This window comes from Malurus melanocephalus, unplaced genomic scaffold (genome assembly GCF_030028575.1).
Source record: "Malurus melanocephalus ecotype Western Australia unplaced genomic scaffold, MMel_1.1 scaffold_307, whole genome shotgun sequence".
NCBI classification, from domain to species: domain Eukaryota; kingdom Metazoa; phylum Chordata; class Aves; order Passeriformes; family Maluridae; genus Malurus; species Malurus melanocephalus.
Window position 1 is genome coordinate 881834 of NW_026623539.1, and position 14501 is coordinate 896334.

Below are 14501 nucleotides of genomic sequence, written 5' to 3' on the forward strand. Positions count from 1 at the left end.
TTCTGGCTTGGGGATTTGACTTTGGAAATCAGCCCCGTTTGGGGTTTCATTTCTCCTCTTTATTTTGTTTTCTGTAGGTGGCAAACAGGAGCAGAAACCGGGGAAGCCTCTGCCTGAGAAAAAGTAAGGAATTGCCACTTGTGCTTGATTTTTATTTATTTACTATTTATTTATTTATTTATTTATTTATTTATTTTTATTTTATTTTTATTTATTTTTCTTAATAAATTTATTTTTAATTAGCAATGCTTTGTATGAGATTTAATAGATATGGTATAAACTTGGTTATCTAACAGTAAATAAAAGGAATAAATTGGCCAAAATACAACCCAGCAGTACAGAGGCCTTCTAAGAACTGAATAAATTTATCTTGAGCATCTAAAACAGTGGGGGCAGGATATTTTTCATTATTAATTGCCATTATTAATGAATTAATTTCTAAATATATAAATTAAGTCATTCAATTCCACTCCATTTTGTAGAAAATGTGGTTTTTTGGTTGTTACTGTGTTTTTGCACAAGTTTGGGCTGTGTAATTTAGAGTTGTAAAAAAATGACTGGTGAAATTTTTTCGATATCTTGATGGAATTACACCTCAAAGCGGGGCCAATTGGAATTAATCTGCTTAATATGGTGTGAACTTGGTTATTTCTCAATAAATAAAAGGAATAAATTGATCAGGATGCAGCCCAGGAGTACAGGGGACTTCTAAGAACTGAATAAATCTATCTTGAGCATCCAAAGCAGTGGGGGTGGGGTATTTTTCATTATTAATTGCCATTAGTAATTACTTAATTGCCGTTATTAATTATTTAATTTTTAAATTTATAAGTGTAGTCATTCAATTCCACTCCATTTTGTAGAAAATGTGGTTTTTTGGTTGTTACTGTGTTTTTGCACAAATTTGGGCTGTGTAATTTAGAGTTGTAAAAAAATGACTGATGAAATTTTTTCGATATCTTGATGGAATTACACCTCAAAGAGGGGCCAATTTCTTTTATAAATCACCTTTTCCTTGTCCCGTGTGTTTTAAATATGGAGAAAAACACTGGGAAATTCTCTCTTTTTACCCATCAGAAGCTGCAGCCCTTCCAAATCTCCCTTGATCACCTCCCAGGAGCAAAAAAAAGGAGAAAATGAGGAGAAGGAATCAAAATGTGCTTTAGTCACCTCCCAGGAGCAAAAAGAAGAAGAGGATGGGAAGGGAGCCCAGGCTGACCCCAAATTTCATCCTGGTCCCCAAAAACACAAAACCGAGGTACAGCTGGATTTTTGGGATTCCCAGTGGCTCCATCCCCACCTGCAGAATGTGCAGAATTGGGGCTTTTCCTTGGGATATTTCACTGTCAAAAATTTTCTGGCCCAGAATTTTTATTTTTTTTATTTATTTTTATTTTCCACCCCAGAAATTAGGATTTAAAGGAGGTGGGAGGAGGAGATGGCCAGTGTCAGGTTTTTATATTAATTAGGAATTTCAGGAAATAATTTTAAGGAAATAATTTCAGGAAATAATTTTAAGGAAATAATTTCAGGAAATAATTTTGAATTTTTAGTGTTTTTCCTCTTGTTATTTCAAGATAACAAATGATCATTTTTATGCCATAATATATATTTACATGCCAACATTCAGCTATGAATTATGGTATAAAAAAGCTGCAAAATGCAGAAAATAATGATAAAAAAATTGAATTTACAGCAGAAGAGTTGAAAGCAGAGATAAGGGGGAGCTGTTTATGCTCTCAGAGCAGGGGGAGGGCTCTGGGCTGTGACGTGGAACTGAGAAAACGAAACCAGAAGGGCAGGAAATGGCATTTTGGAGGTTTTTTTGAGTGGAATATGAGTGGAGAAAGGCCTAGAAATGCTCAGGGATTTTCTGTTTTCCCCATGAAACCTCTCTGTGTGCCCTGGGGGTGAAAAAGGCTGGGAAATTTGTTGTTCAGGTTTGTAAGGGATCTAAAGTGATGTGACAATTGGGGAAAAATCATCACAAAAGCACTTTGATTAATGAAATGATGAATGAAATTAATTTTTTTTACCTCTTGATTAAGAACATAATACAGCACATTTTCATTTAGGTGTTGAGTTTTTTGGTTTTGGGATTTTTTTCTCTGTTTTTGGGGTTTTTTGGGGTTTTTTTTTTGTTTTGTTTTGTTTTTGGGTTTTTTTTTGTTTTTGTTTTTTGGGATTTTTTTTGTTCTTTTGGGGCTTTTTGGTTTTTTCTTTTGTTTTGGTTATTTTCAGTCTTGTTTTTTTTTTTCTTTGTTTAAATTCAGTGAGTGGGATTGATTTGGGGTTTGTAATCTGATATTTTTGCCAGCAGGTGACTGAGACCCAGCCAGCAGAAGGCAAAGTTTCCACGCTGGAGCTGCCTCTGAGTGAGTTTTTTTTTCTTTTATCAAATCACAGCCACCTCTTCCTCTTCTGTTGCCATAATTCACAACCAAAATCACATTTCCTCTTATTTTCACAACAAACAATCCTCTTTTACTCATTTTTTTTGTCACTTCTGTGTTTCTCTCTGAATTCCTGGCTGCTTTTGTGATTTGAATCTGTCTGAATTCAGAATTGAAACTGAAACTAAAAAGCAAAAGTTGAGTCACAGAGTGGAAATCTTAGAAATTTCCCTCCTCCTGAGCCATCATCTGAAARGATCAGAATTTAAGAAAGTGAATATTTACAATTTATTTGTGGATATTTACAATTAATATGTGGAAAATTAAATAATATCTACAATTAATTTGTGGATAATTAAATAATTCTGCAAGTGAAAAGGAAAGGAACCACAAAATATTGGGCAGGGTGGATTTTTAGCTGCAGGCTTTCAGAGTTAAGTGTGATTTCCTGATCATGTTTAGGGCTTTTTTTTAAAAAAAAAATCATTTTATAGAGAAAAGTCCCACCCCACAGAACTCCCCCCGTGTCTGAGTTTCTTTTCTGCACTAAAAATGAAATGCAGGCAGTTCTGAGCCTCAAAAGGAARTATTTTCCTCATTTTTCCTTGGGGTTTTTATCAGTTCTTTCATTTGTGTGAAGCTTTTGGTGCCTGTTCCTGGGTATTTTTCAATCCATCACCTGAAAATGTGATTTTTGGGAAACCCCTGCAGGTGAAATATTTTTAAATAAATATTGTGAAATATTTTTAAATGAGGTGTGAAAAAAGTGATCCAGTTCTGCTGAGCTCTGGCCACCCGTGGATGTTTTGGAGGATTGAAGGATTTTTTGGGAATTGGAAAATGTGGGGAAGTTTGCACGGGAAAAGTCGAGGTGTTTTTGTTGGGAAGATGTGGAGTGCTGGGAAAAAAAATGAAGATTTTTCTTCTTTTGTGAAGACAGGCTGGGAGAGTTGGGATTGTTSAGCCTGGAAAAGTTTTTGGGGAGATTTGGGTGGGATTTGGGGCAGGAATTGTTCCCTGGGAGGGTGGGGAGGCCCTGCCTTTCCAAATCCCTTCTCCAGGATTTGGTTTAGGGCCAGACTTGRTTTGTGCCCAAGGGTTCCATCTTTTATGTGAGTTTGTCCCTCAGATAAAGGATGGCAAACCCAATATATTCATTTATTTAGGGGAAATAAATCCTGAATTTCAGTTAGTGGTGGTATAGATCAGAGTCAAAATTCCTCAAAATCCCCTGGAATTCCCCCGAAAAATTCCCCCTTAAAATTCCCCTTCAAAATTCCCCCCCAAATTCCCCTGAAAAATTCTCCCTAAAATCAACCTGGGAAGCCCAAAATTCCCCCAAATTCCTCAAAATTCCCCCAGATTCCCTCTATATAAATTGATTACCCTTTATCAGTGGTGATCACTGATCAGACAATGCTTTCTGATGATTTTTGTTCACCTGGAGCACAAAACGCTGTGCTCCTAAAAATTCTTCCTAAAATCCCCCAAAAAATTCTCCCCCAAAATTCTCTCAAAATTCCCCCAAATTCCCCCCAAAATTCCCCAAAATTCCCCCAAATTTTCCCCTGAGAAATTCCCCCAAATTCCTCAGATTTTCCCCAAATTGCCACCCAAAATTCCTCACAAAATTTCCCAAGATTCCCCCTCAAATTCCCCCCAAATCAGTTGATTACCCTTTATCAGTGGTGATCACTGATCAGGCAGTGGTTTAAGATGATTTTTGTTCACCTGGAGCACAGAACGCTGTGCTCCTAAAAATTCTCCCTAAAATCACCCAAAAAATTCCCCAAAAAATTCTCTCAAAATTCCTCACAAAATTYCCCAAAATTYCCCAAAATTCCCCCAAAATGTCCCAAAATTCCCCCAAATTTTCCCTCAAAAATTCCCCCAAATTGCTCAGATTTTCCCCAAATTGCCCCCCAAAATTCCTCACAAAATTTCCTCAAAATTCCCCCAAATTCCCCCAAAAAATTCCCCCAAATTCCCCCCAAATCAATTGATTGCCCACTCTCAGTGGTGATCACTGATCAGGCAATGGTTTTTGATGATTTTTGTTCACTTAGAACACTGCAGGGATCTCTCACCCTGAGTTTCTTGGGGTCTGTCCAGACCTCGGGGCTGCTTTGTAGGGTTTGGGGTCCTAAAGAGCAGTGCTGGGTTTTGCTCATCTTCGTTCCTACAATATCTTATTTGTGTGATTAATAAATGACATCTTGATTAAACCTGGCTTTCCCTGAGCCAGASCATGAGTTCACAGTTACTGGGAACTCCTTGGTCCCCTGTATCAATCCCCCCTTTTCTATAGGGTTGGTCAATTATTTTAACTCCTTAGTCCCCTATATCAATCTCCCCTTTTCTATAGGGTTAGTCAATTCTTTTAGCTCCTTAGTCCCCTATATAAATTCCCCTTTTCCTGTAGGATTAGTAAATTCCTTTAACTCCTTAGTCCCCTATATCAATCTATGGGGTTACTTAATTATTTTACTATTAACTCCTCAGTCCCYGATATCAATCCCCTCTTTTCTATTTACTAGGGTTAGTAAATTTTTTTACTATTAACACCTTAACCCCCTATATSAATCCCCCTTTTCTATAGGGTCAGTCAGTTCTTTTACTAAAACACAAATTCTTCCTCTGAAAAGCTTCTATGATAATTATCCCTTAATGCTTTCCAGTGTGCATTTGATAAGGTTATCAAAACTGATAACTTCCTTATCACCCTACAATTTCTAAAGTTACAAATACAAAAATGAGAATAATTAGAATAATAATAATTGGAATAAATAGAATACTAAAAATTATAATAATAAGAAGAAGAATAACTAGAATAATTGGAATAGTTGGAATAATAATAATTAGAATAGTTGGAATAATAATAATTAGAATGAATAGAATAATAATTAGAATAAATAGAATAATAATAAACAAATAATTAGAATAATAATAAGAATAATTGGAATAATAATTAGAATAAATAGAATAATAATAAAGAAATAAATGGAATAATAATAATTAGAAAATTTGGAATAATTATTAGAATAAAAATTAGCATAATTGGAATAATAATAATTATAATAATAATAGCAATAATAATAAATTAGAATAATTGGAATAATAATAATTAGAATAGTTCCTAGAGCCTACATCTATATTTCTACTAGCTAGCATCACAAAAGCACACCCAGCCCTGTCCTATAAATATTAGGACAGTCCTTGGGGTTGTGTCGGGGTCAATCTGCCCAAATTCCATGTCAAGACATGGATTGTACTGCCCTCACAAATAAATACTAATTTACAATAAATTCCGGGTAATGCAGGGTTCCAAATTGACATTTTGCCATTTTTTTCTGCTTTCTCTCTGTGCTCAGTGGGGTAAAAAACCTTTCCCTCGTGGTTTGATCCCAGTGGGATCAAATGGGGTGTGGAACAGCAATTGTAGCATTCATTTTCCCTTCCAGGACCTAAAGTGGCTGCAGGAGAGCTGGAGGGGGATTTGGGATAAGGGATGGAGGGACAGGAATGGCCTGGAGCTGAGGAGGGGATGCTGAAATCATCCAAAAATACTTTTCTGGCCCAATTTGGGACACCCCGAGGCTGCACCAGCAACTCCCTGGAATTATTCCTGAGCATTTTCCTCTTCTGGAAATCCTTTTGTTTGGGGTCTTGTCACGATCTGCTTAACTCAAGCGAGARTCGTGAGGGTTCGTTATCAGAATCTCAGAGTGCAAAAGAAAACGAGGGGCAAATATATATGCTTTAAATAATCAAGAAYAATTTATTTGGATATTTTGCGATAGAGGAGGGTGAGAGAGAGAGGGTGGGGTTATAGCTATCAATGGCTCAGACGAATCCTCCGAAGTTCCATGGGTTCGCCAGCATCCGTCGGGRGAGATCTCTATCGGGGTCTTCTCGGRGAGACTTTTTATAGTCTTTTTTAAAGTGAGTGGCTGCAAGCCAGGGGAGGGGTTGTGAAGCATGAGCTGGAAATCTGGCTCCACCTTGATCTGGCTCGGACTCCTTTTGAAAGTGGGTGGCAGCAAGTCAGGGGGTTGTGAAGCATGGAAACCTGATGGAAACTTGTGGAGCATGGAGAAGATCGGCCGAGCAGTGGGGAGAGAATGTCCATCCACGAGGTCGCAACGCTCTCTTTAAACAGCACAGCCATCCATGGTGGACACGTTGTACCTGCCAGCCTAGGAGCTGGAAATCTGGCAGTCACCCCACCTTGATCAGGCTCGGACTCCTTTAAGCAAAGAGTCCCCCTTTTCTTCCCCTCGGGGTTCTCCTTTTTGGGGTGTTCAGTCTCAATGATCGTGAGACAGTCAAGGATCTTTAGTCGGTCTCTTACAGGTCTAAAGGGGTCTGTGGGGTTTGGATTGCCTGAAATCCCCCAGTCTTCCCTCTGGAAATCCTTTTGTGCTCCTGGAGTCCAAAGGGGTCTGTGGGGTTTGGATTCCTTGAAATCCCCCAATTTTCCCTCTGGAAAGCCTTTCGTTCGAGATCTAAAGGGGTCTGTGGGGTTTGGATGCTGGAAATCCTTTTGTGCTCTTGGGGTCTAAAAGGGTCTGTGGGGTTTGGATTCCCTGAAATTCCCCAACCTTCCCTCTGGAAATCCTTTTGTTTGGGGTCTAAAAGGGTCTGTGGGGTTTGGATGCTGGAAATCCTTTTGTTCAGGGTCTAAAGGAGATTGTGGGGTTTGAATTCTCTGAAATCCCCCAGTCTTCCCTCTTCTGGAAATCCTTTCATGCTCTAAAGGGATCTGTGGGGTTTGGATTCCCTGAAATCCCCCAATCTTCCCTCTGGAAATCCTTTTGTGCTCCTGGAGTTTAAAAGGGCCTCTGTGGTTTGGATGCTGGAAATCCTTTTGTTTTGGGTCTAAAGGGATCTGTGAGTTTGGATTCTTTGAGATCCCCAACCTTCCCTCTGGAAATCCTTTTGTGCTCCTGGAGTTTAAAAGGGTCTGTGGGATTGGGATGCTGGAAATCCTTTTGTTTGGGATCTAAAGGGGTCTGTGGGGTTTGGATTCTCTGAGATCCCCCCAACCTTCCCTCTGGAAATCCTTTTGTTTGGGGTCTAAAGGGGTCTGTGGGGTTTGGATTCCCAACCTTCCCTTGAGCCCTTCAAGGGCTGTTTGCTGTTGGGTTTTTTTTACCCAATTTTGCCCCAAAGCCCCCAAATCCCTCATTATCTGTCCCTGCCCCATTCCCAGCTAGTTTCACCATCCTATTTCGGGGTTTTTATCTCTTTTTTTCACGTTTTCTCCCGGCCCTTATCCAGCAGCTCCAGGAAATGACTCTCCTTTACTCTGTCACGGGACAGGATGGAATTTAAACAATAAATTGGGAATTCTGCCCAGTGAGGCGGTGCCAGCCTGGCCAGAGGGGTGGGGAAGGGCAGGATGGCTGATTTTTGGGGGAATTTTAGGGGAATTTTGGGGAAATTGAGGAAGGAAAAGGGATAATTTTAGGGCAGCACCGACAATTCCAGCGCAGAAACACCGCAAGACCGCAGGCCGCACTGGACGCAGCAATTTCAAACAGCTCGTTCYGTGACTTATTTTTAAATTAGTTTTAAATTTTTTTACTTTATTTTCAGTTTCTCTTCTCCCTTCCTCCTCCCCCGCGTTGTGCAGAGCAAAATATTTGATTTGAAGGGAGGAGGAAGAGGAGGAGGAGGCTCCCAGTGACCACAAGGCCCCACTTTCCCTGTGGGTGGGGAGCAAAAACCATTTTTTTTCCCCTCTTCGCTTTGTTCACTGAGCTTGCAGGAGTTTTCATGGCAAGGAACTTCATGCCCCGTTATATTATCGTAAATTTACTGGCCTTTTTAATTTATTTTTCCCTCTACTTCCTGCCTTTTGTCTTCATGTTCTGCTTTTTTGAGCTGCTCTGTGTTTTTATTAAATATCTTTGGTCCCTCCTCACGGAAAGTGTTAAGAAAAGTCACACCCCTACTAATATTTTTCAGTGTTTCTGGGGTAAGTAAATCGTGTTTGCTGTTGAATTTAATACATTTCCTTCAGTATTTTAACCAAATCAAGATTTGCTTGTTGCCTTTATTTAACTTTTTAAAAATTTATTCTGAATTTCAAGCGTTTTAATCAGCATTTTGAGTCAGGTGTTGCACGGGAAGAGTTGTTTCTGAGGGAAATCGTTTCTGCAGTAATTTGCGTTGAATGGCTCTTGAAATCAGATCAATAAGTGAAAATATTAATTGATTAATTGATTAATTCCTTCCTTTCTTGGTGAAATGGTTTCTTTCCTCTCCACTAACATTTTTTTGAGAGTTTTGTTGGTTCTTAAAGGGAAAGTAACACAAAACGAAGCAAAGTGAAATATTTCAGCCTCTGGGTGGTTAAATGGTGATGGGCAGSAAGGGTTTTTTGGCTTTCAGGAGGATTCTTGTTTTCCATCATTGAAATATCATTGAAATTCCTTGTTTTCCATCATTGAAATAACATTTTTAACAGGAATTTGTGGTGATTTTTAGTGTAGTGATTTTGGAGTTTTTATGTGTTCCAGCAGATCTCCACTCAAGGAATGGTTCATGAAATWATTCTGAGCTTGTTCAGTCCTCGTGCCTCTCAATTTTTTTTTTGGCTGATTAATTGAAATTTTAAGTCTTTGAGTAGCTTTTAATGTGAAAAAGCTCCTGGCACAAGGCCTGGAGTGCCCATGGGTGTGATTAAACCTGAGGAATGTTGTGGGACACCTCCCCTGCCTGCAGGGAGAGCGCTCAGGGCTGGGTTTTTATTTTTCCACGGTTGGTGTCTCTCAGTATTTTGTGTTTCAAATACTCTGGGTATCATTTTTCAGCACAGACGGTCACTAAAACTTCATTTATGGCATTAAGAACTCCTCCTCCTTTCAAATTTGATTTTCTGGTCATTGAGCATCACAATAAACCAGAATTTCAATCCAGGATTTTTTTCCTGTGGTTGTGTCCAATTAAAAAAKAAGATTTTGCAGTTAATGGCAGGAATTCCTTGGTCTGACCATCATAATAAGGAATTAACYGAGAGAATTAAATCATGTTTTCTTCCTCCTCTGTTTTTCCAATAGCTGTACCAAATAAATAAAGGAAGATTTTGCAGTTAAACCAGGAATTCCTGGGTCTGACCTCACAATAAAGAATTAAATTTTTTCCTCCTCTGTTTTTACAATGGCTGTACCCAATAAAAAATAAGACTTTGCAGTTAAAAGAAGGAATTGCCGGCTCTGACCATCACAATAAAAAAATTAAATCATATTTTCTTCCCCCTCTGTTTTTCCAATGGTTGTACCCAATTAAAAAGATTTTTGCAGTTAGTGGCAGGAATTCCCGGGTGTGACCATCATGATAAAGAATTAAATCTAAAGAATTAAATCTTATTTTCTTGCTCCTCTGTTTTTCAATGGCTGTACCCAATAAAAAATAAGATCCTGCAGTTAAAAGCAGGAATTYCTTGGTCTGACCATCACAATAAAGAATTAAATMATATTTTCTTCCTCCTTGTTTCCCCAGTAACTGTTGCACAACAGGGTGGATCCCTGGATCTTCACTTTGTGGGAAGTGTTTGAGGTGGATTTTGAGAGTGAAAAGGGAATTGGTCTCAGTGAGAAGTCCTTGTTTTGRGGATTTCCCCCCTGTCCTGTTCATTTCTGTGTGACCAGGGCCATCTGCCTGTTTGTTGGCACTTGGGATCAACAGGGGTCAAAATTAAATTAAATTAATTGAACTCTGGGGTTTTGGAGYGGCAAATTCTTCCTCATCACTTTATCCAAGAAAATTTGAATTTCCACAGGGATCCTTTATTCCCTTCAAAAATTTTGGTTGKTCTCTGATAGAATCACAAAAAAAMAATCCCAAAAACCCMAAACAATTGTAAGAAAAATCTATAAAATATTGCATTGTTATTTTATAATATATTGCATAATGTACAATGAGTATTATAATATACAATACATAATTTTATAATAATACATATATGATAATATATAAAACAATAATTATATATATAAGAGATAAAATAATAATATCAATAAAATTATAATCATAAATCCCACATTTCTGCTTTTATAGCACAGACTGATTTCTTTAGCTTGGAGTCCACTTTAATAATTCCCATTTTGTGAGTCCATTTGAATAATTTCAATTTCATGAGTCCACTCTGATAATTCCCATTTTGTGAGTCCACGTCAATAATTTCAATTTTGAGTCCAACTTAATATTCCCATTTTATGAGTCCACTTCAATAATTCCAATTTGTGAGTACATTTAAATAATTTAAATTTTGTGTGTCCACTCTAATAATTCCGATTTTGTGAGTCTACTTTAATAACTTCCATTTTGTGAGTCCATTTGAATAATTGCAATTTTGTGAGTCCACTCTAATAATTCGAATCTTGTGAGTCCACTTTAATAATTTATCCACTTCAATAATTCCCATTTTCTGAGTCCACTGTAATAATTCCAATTTTGTGCAGATAGATCATACCTTGCAGGATTTTAACATTCCTCTATTTATTTGGAGCACCTTTCCCCTTTAGAGGATTAATAAAATCCTGTTCTCTTGAACAAAACTAACACCAAATTCATAATATTACCAATTTTTGGTTGTGTTGGTTTTGACCTTGACAGTTTTTAAGATTTCCAATCTATTGAGCAAAATGTGAGTTCCAAATGCATTTTTTTGCTTGTTTTAATCAATGATCATTTTATTTAAAATCCTTTTTTTTCCATTACAGACCAAAGTCAGCAAAACAAACGAAAGCCAAAACCCAAAACTTGCGATCATGAAAAGATGAGGTAAGAAATACTTTTTATTTTTAAATTTACTATTATTTGGAGTTATTTATGTAGCATTAATGTCACTTGGATGTGCTGTTTGTCACTGATGGTTTTGACTTTAATGTGTCCTGATTTTACAGATATTGTTTTATATCCCGGTATCTAGATAAAATCCCCAGAATCCCAGCTTTTACCAAGAACAAGGGTTACAATTTAAATATTAAATAAATTCTCATCAATTTAATATTAAATAAATTCTGGAAACATGAATATCCTCCATTATTAGTGTTGGGAAGAAGTCGCGGGAGACAAACCTCAAGTTTTCATGATCAGCAAGCCTCAATTTTATTTGGGAATCTTTGCATTTTTATAATCAACATAATAAGCTCATACATATTGCACAAGCATAGCTCATTATTGGATAGTACAATAATAGTTAATCCCACCCCTATGTGCCTACTTGCGGTTAGATTTCTTCATACTTCTGCTGATGTTGCYTTTTCCWWTAATAACAGTTAGCCCCCCATATTGCGACAACAGTTAGTCACCCATCYTGCAAAAGCTCCCTYGTGTATGCCTTGYGGTTRCATCTTCCTATTCTTATGCTTTATTTATCTTTGTTAATCCTTCCTGATGTCTAGCTCAATTCTAGCACATTCAGCTGAATTTCTTCATGCCCTCCTTTGCTAAACAACCATTCTTCTATATCATYATTAATACTTTTATTCCTAACATTTTAGGAAATGAGGGCATAATTGGAATATTTTTTGTTCAGAGTTGATCCCCAGAAGCTGAGGGATAATGTGAATTTTGTACCTTTGTTACACCCAAAGTCACCCCACAACTCCCTCTTATCTCGTTCCCAAGGCCTCTCTGCACCAAATAATTCCTAAAACTTTTCTGAGGCTTGCAGAACTCACAGAAAAAGATGAAATCTTGTTTTTAAATCAGTCTCAGGTTTGATTACAAGAATAAAACTTTATTTGGAGTCCTTCAGTTGTTGGCTGGCTCCAATTTTCCCTCAATATTTGATTTTAAGTCTGTTCATTTTCTCCCTGGGGAGCAAAAATGTGAATTATTGGTGAATTATTTGGGGCCAAAATTCAGGGAGTTCAGATTGATTTTGCTCGAGGTTTTCTGGATAATATTTGTATATAATATAATATTTCCATTGAAATTTTGGGAGGGGAAATCATMGTTTCTGGTGGTACTCCAGAGGTTTTGGGTTGTGTTTAGGATGGTCCTAAATAGGAAAATCTGATGTTCATGTGGAAATTTGGGAAGTCTCCATTCAGAGGGAATTTTTCCAAGGCAGATTTCTGGTGCAGACGAACCCAAACCTTCAGGAAATCTGMTTATTCCCATCCTAACCTGAGAGCAGCCACAAAACCAAATTTATTTTAATCAGTGTTTATTTCAAATTCTGTTGTTTTTCCATAACTTTTTAAATATCACTGACAACTGAAACAGGAGAGGTCACTGCTGCCATTTCACTGAATTATCACTGGATTCCTTTCCCTTTCTTTGAGGAGAAATATTAAATATTTCATGTTAAATATTTTTRAATGTTATCATTTACTCTGGAACAAATCCTTTTAAAAGCAGCTGAACCATCTCCAAAATTATTTCTCTGCTGGAGGACTTGACCAGACCTGTGAAAAATCACATTTTCCTGAAAATAAATTAAGATTTAAATGCCATTGTGCATTTAAATATCCCTGTCCTGATTTTTTGCAGAGATCACTTGGATTTGAAAAAAGAAGAGTCTAAAGCTGTGGAGAATAAAAACTTTTGTGCTGTGCCCGAGGTAATGAGAGTTAGAAATTCCTCCAGTGGAAATTATTTGGTCATTTTTTTAGGAGAATTGTTCAAAATCTTGGTTTATTTAAATTAAATTAAATTTGACCTTGGTTTATTTTGTTTAATTTAGTTATTAATTTAATTAAATGTCACATTTTGTGCTGTGCATGGCTTTTAGCAGAGGCAGAAATTCCGTGGTTACGCTTTATTTATTCTGATTTATTCTATCCTGGGAATCAAAATTTTCTTTTTATTTCTCTTTCTTCCCCTGCTGTAAAACCTGGAATTATCAGGGATTTATAAATCCCAAATTTCTGCCTGAATATTTTCTTGGAAATAACCACACAGCATTTTGTGGAATGGCTCTTTGAACCACTCAAAAATTCATAAATTGAGGGAGAATTCTCCTTCTCTGATCTTAACACCAATAAATTCTTGAAGGAAATCATGGGAATGCACGTAATTAACCTTTTTAATTAATTAATTAAATAATCATCCCTGTTAATTAATTGGGGGATGGAGATACCAGAAATCTCTATTCTGATTAATTATCTCACAGAACAAATCTGAATTTACGAGCATTTAGGAGAAAAGTGCAGTTTTGACCTGCACTAAACCCCCTTATTTCCTATAAAAAACCTATTTTTGTTTTGATAACTCATTACTGATGTTAAAAGGAATATTTTAATTAATTTAATTAATTTTAATTCATTTAATCTGCTTCATTTATCATGAAAATTACCATTAAACTATATAAATATTAAATTATTATAAATATAATTTCTATTATAATGTTAGAAATATAATTTTAATACAATTCTATTCTGTAATTTCATGGGACAGTTTAACCAAGCAGTTTTAGAAAATTCAAATAAATCTGAATTATTTCCAGTCTCCCTGCTGGAAACTCCTGCAGATTTCAGGAAGTTTTAATAGTGAAAATATGATTTTAGAACTTAATATAGTAAAAGAATTGATTTTGAAACCTGGCAGCATGAACTGAGCTGSACACAAAGTGTTGCAGAAGGAAAAAATTCCCAGCTTTTCCCAAAATATTTGGATACAAAATGGGAGTGTGAAAGCCAGGAAAACCAGTTTGGGTTGTGCTTTTGGGGTTTTATTTAAATATTAAATATTAAAATATTGCATTTTTTAATGTAAAAAGAGTAAAAATGATGCTTGAAAGGTGCAGCTTTCTGGAGGGAAATTCAGAATAAAAACTGGATTTTTTTTTTCATTTTCCATGAAAACGTAATTTAAGAATTTTACAAAAATGCATCTCCTTTGCTGCTTGAAAGGTGAAATTATGGGGAAACAATTCAGGAAGAGGCAGAGAATTTCCACTTTGAGAAGTATTTGAGCAAATATTTCTTTTCCAAATTAAGTATTTTGTTTACTTAGTAATGAAAAAAAAAAAAAGAAAATTTTGTTTTCTTCTCCTTACTGTGTTTTTTATCATTTTAGGGACATTTCAGTGCCTTGGCAGGTGGGAAATCCCCAGGGCTGGAAGGCGGCGCCACCACCATGGTCCAGGAA

The 14501-nt window shown here is 36.6% G+C and overlaps 1 protein-coding gene across 1 annotated transcript in view; it reads left to right on the forward strand.

The window, feature by feature from the left end:
- Nucleotides 1-14501, forward strand: part of TTC3 (tetratricopeptide repeat domain 3) — a 58456-nt gene that overhangs the window by 15327 nt on the left and 28628 nt on the right. The window contains exons 12-17 of the mRNA XM_057377217.1: nt 20-123; nt 1078-1258; nt 2321-2375; nt 11123-11183; nt 12903-12972; nt 14430-14501. Of these exons, the coding sequence (XP_057233200.1) occupies nt 20-123; nt 1078-1258; nt 2321-2375; nt 11123-11183; nt 12903-12972; nt 14430-14501 (543 nt within the window). The remainder of the gene's footprint in view (nt 1-19; nt 124-1077; nt 1259-2320; nt 2376-11122; nt 11184-12902; nt 12973-14429) is intronic.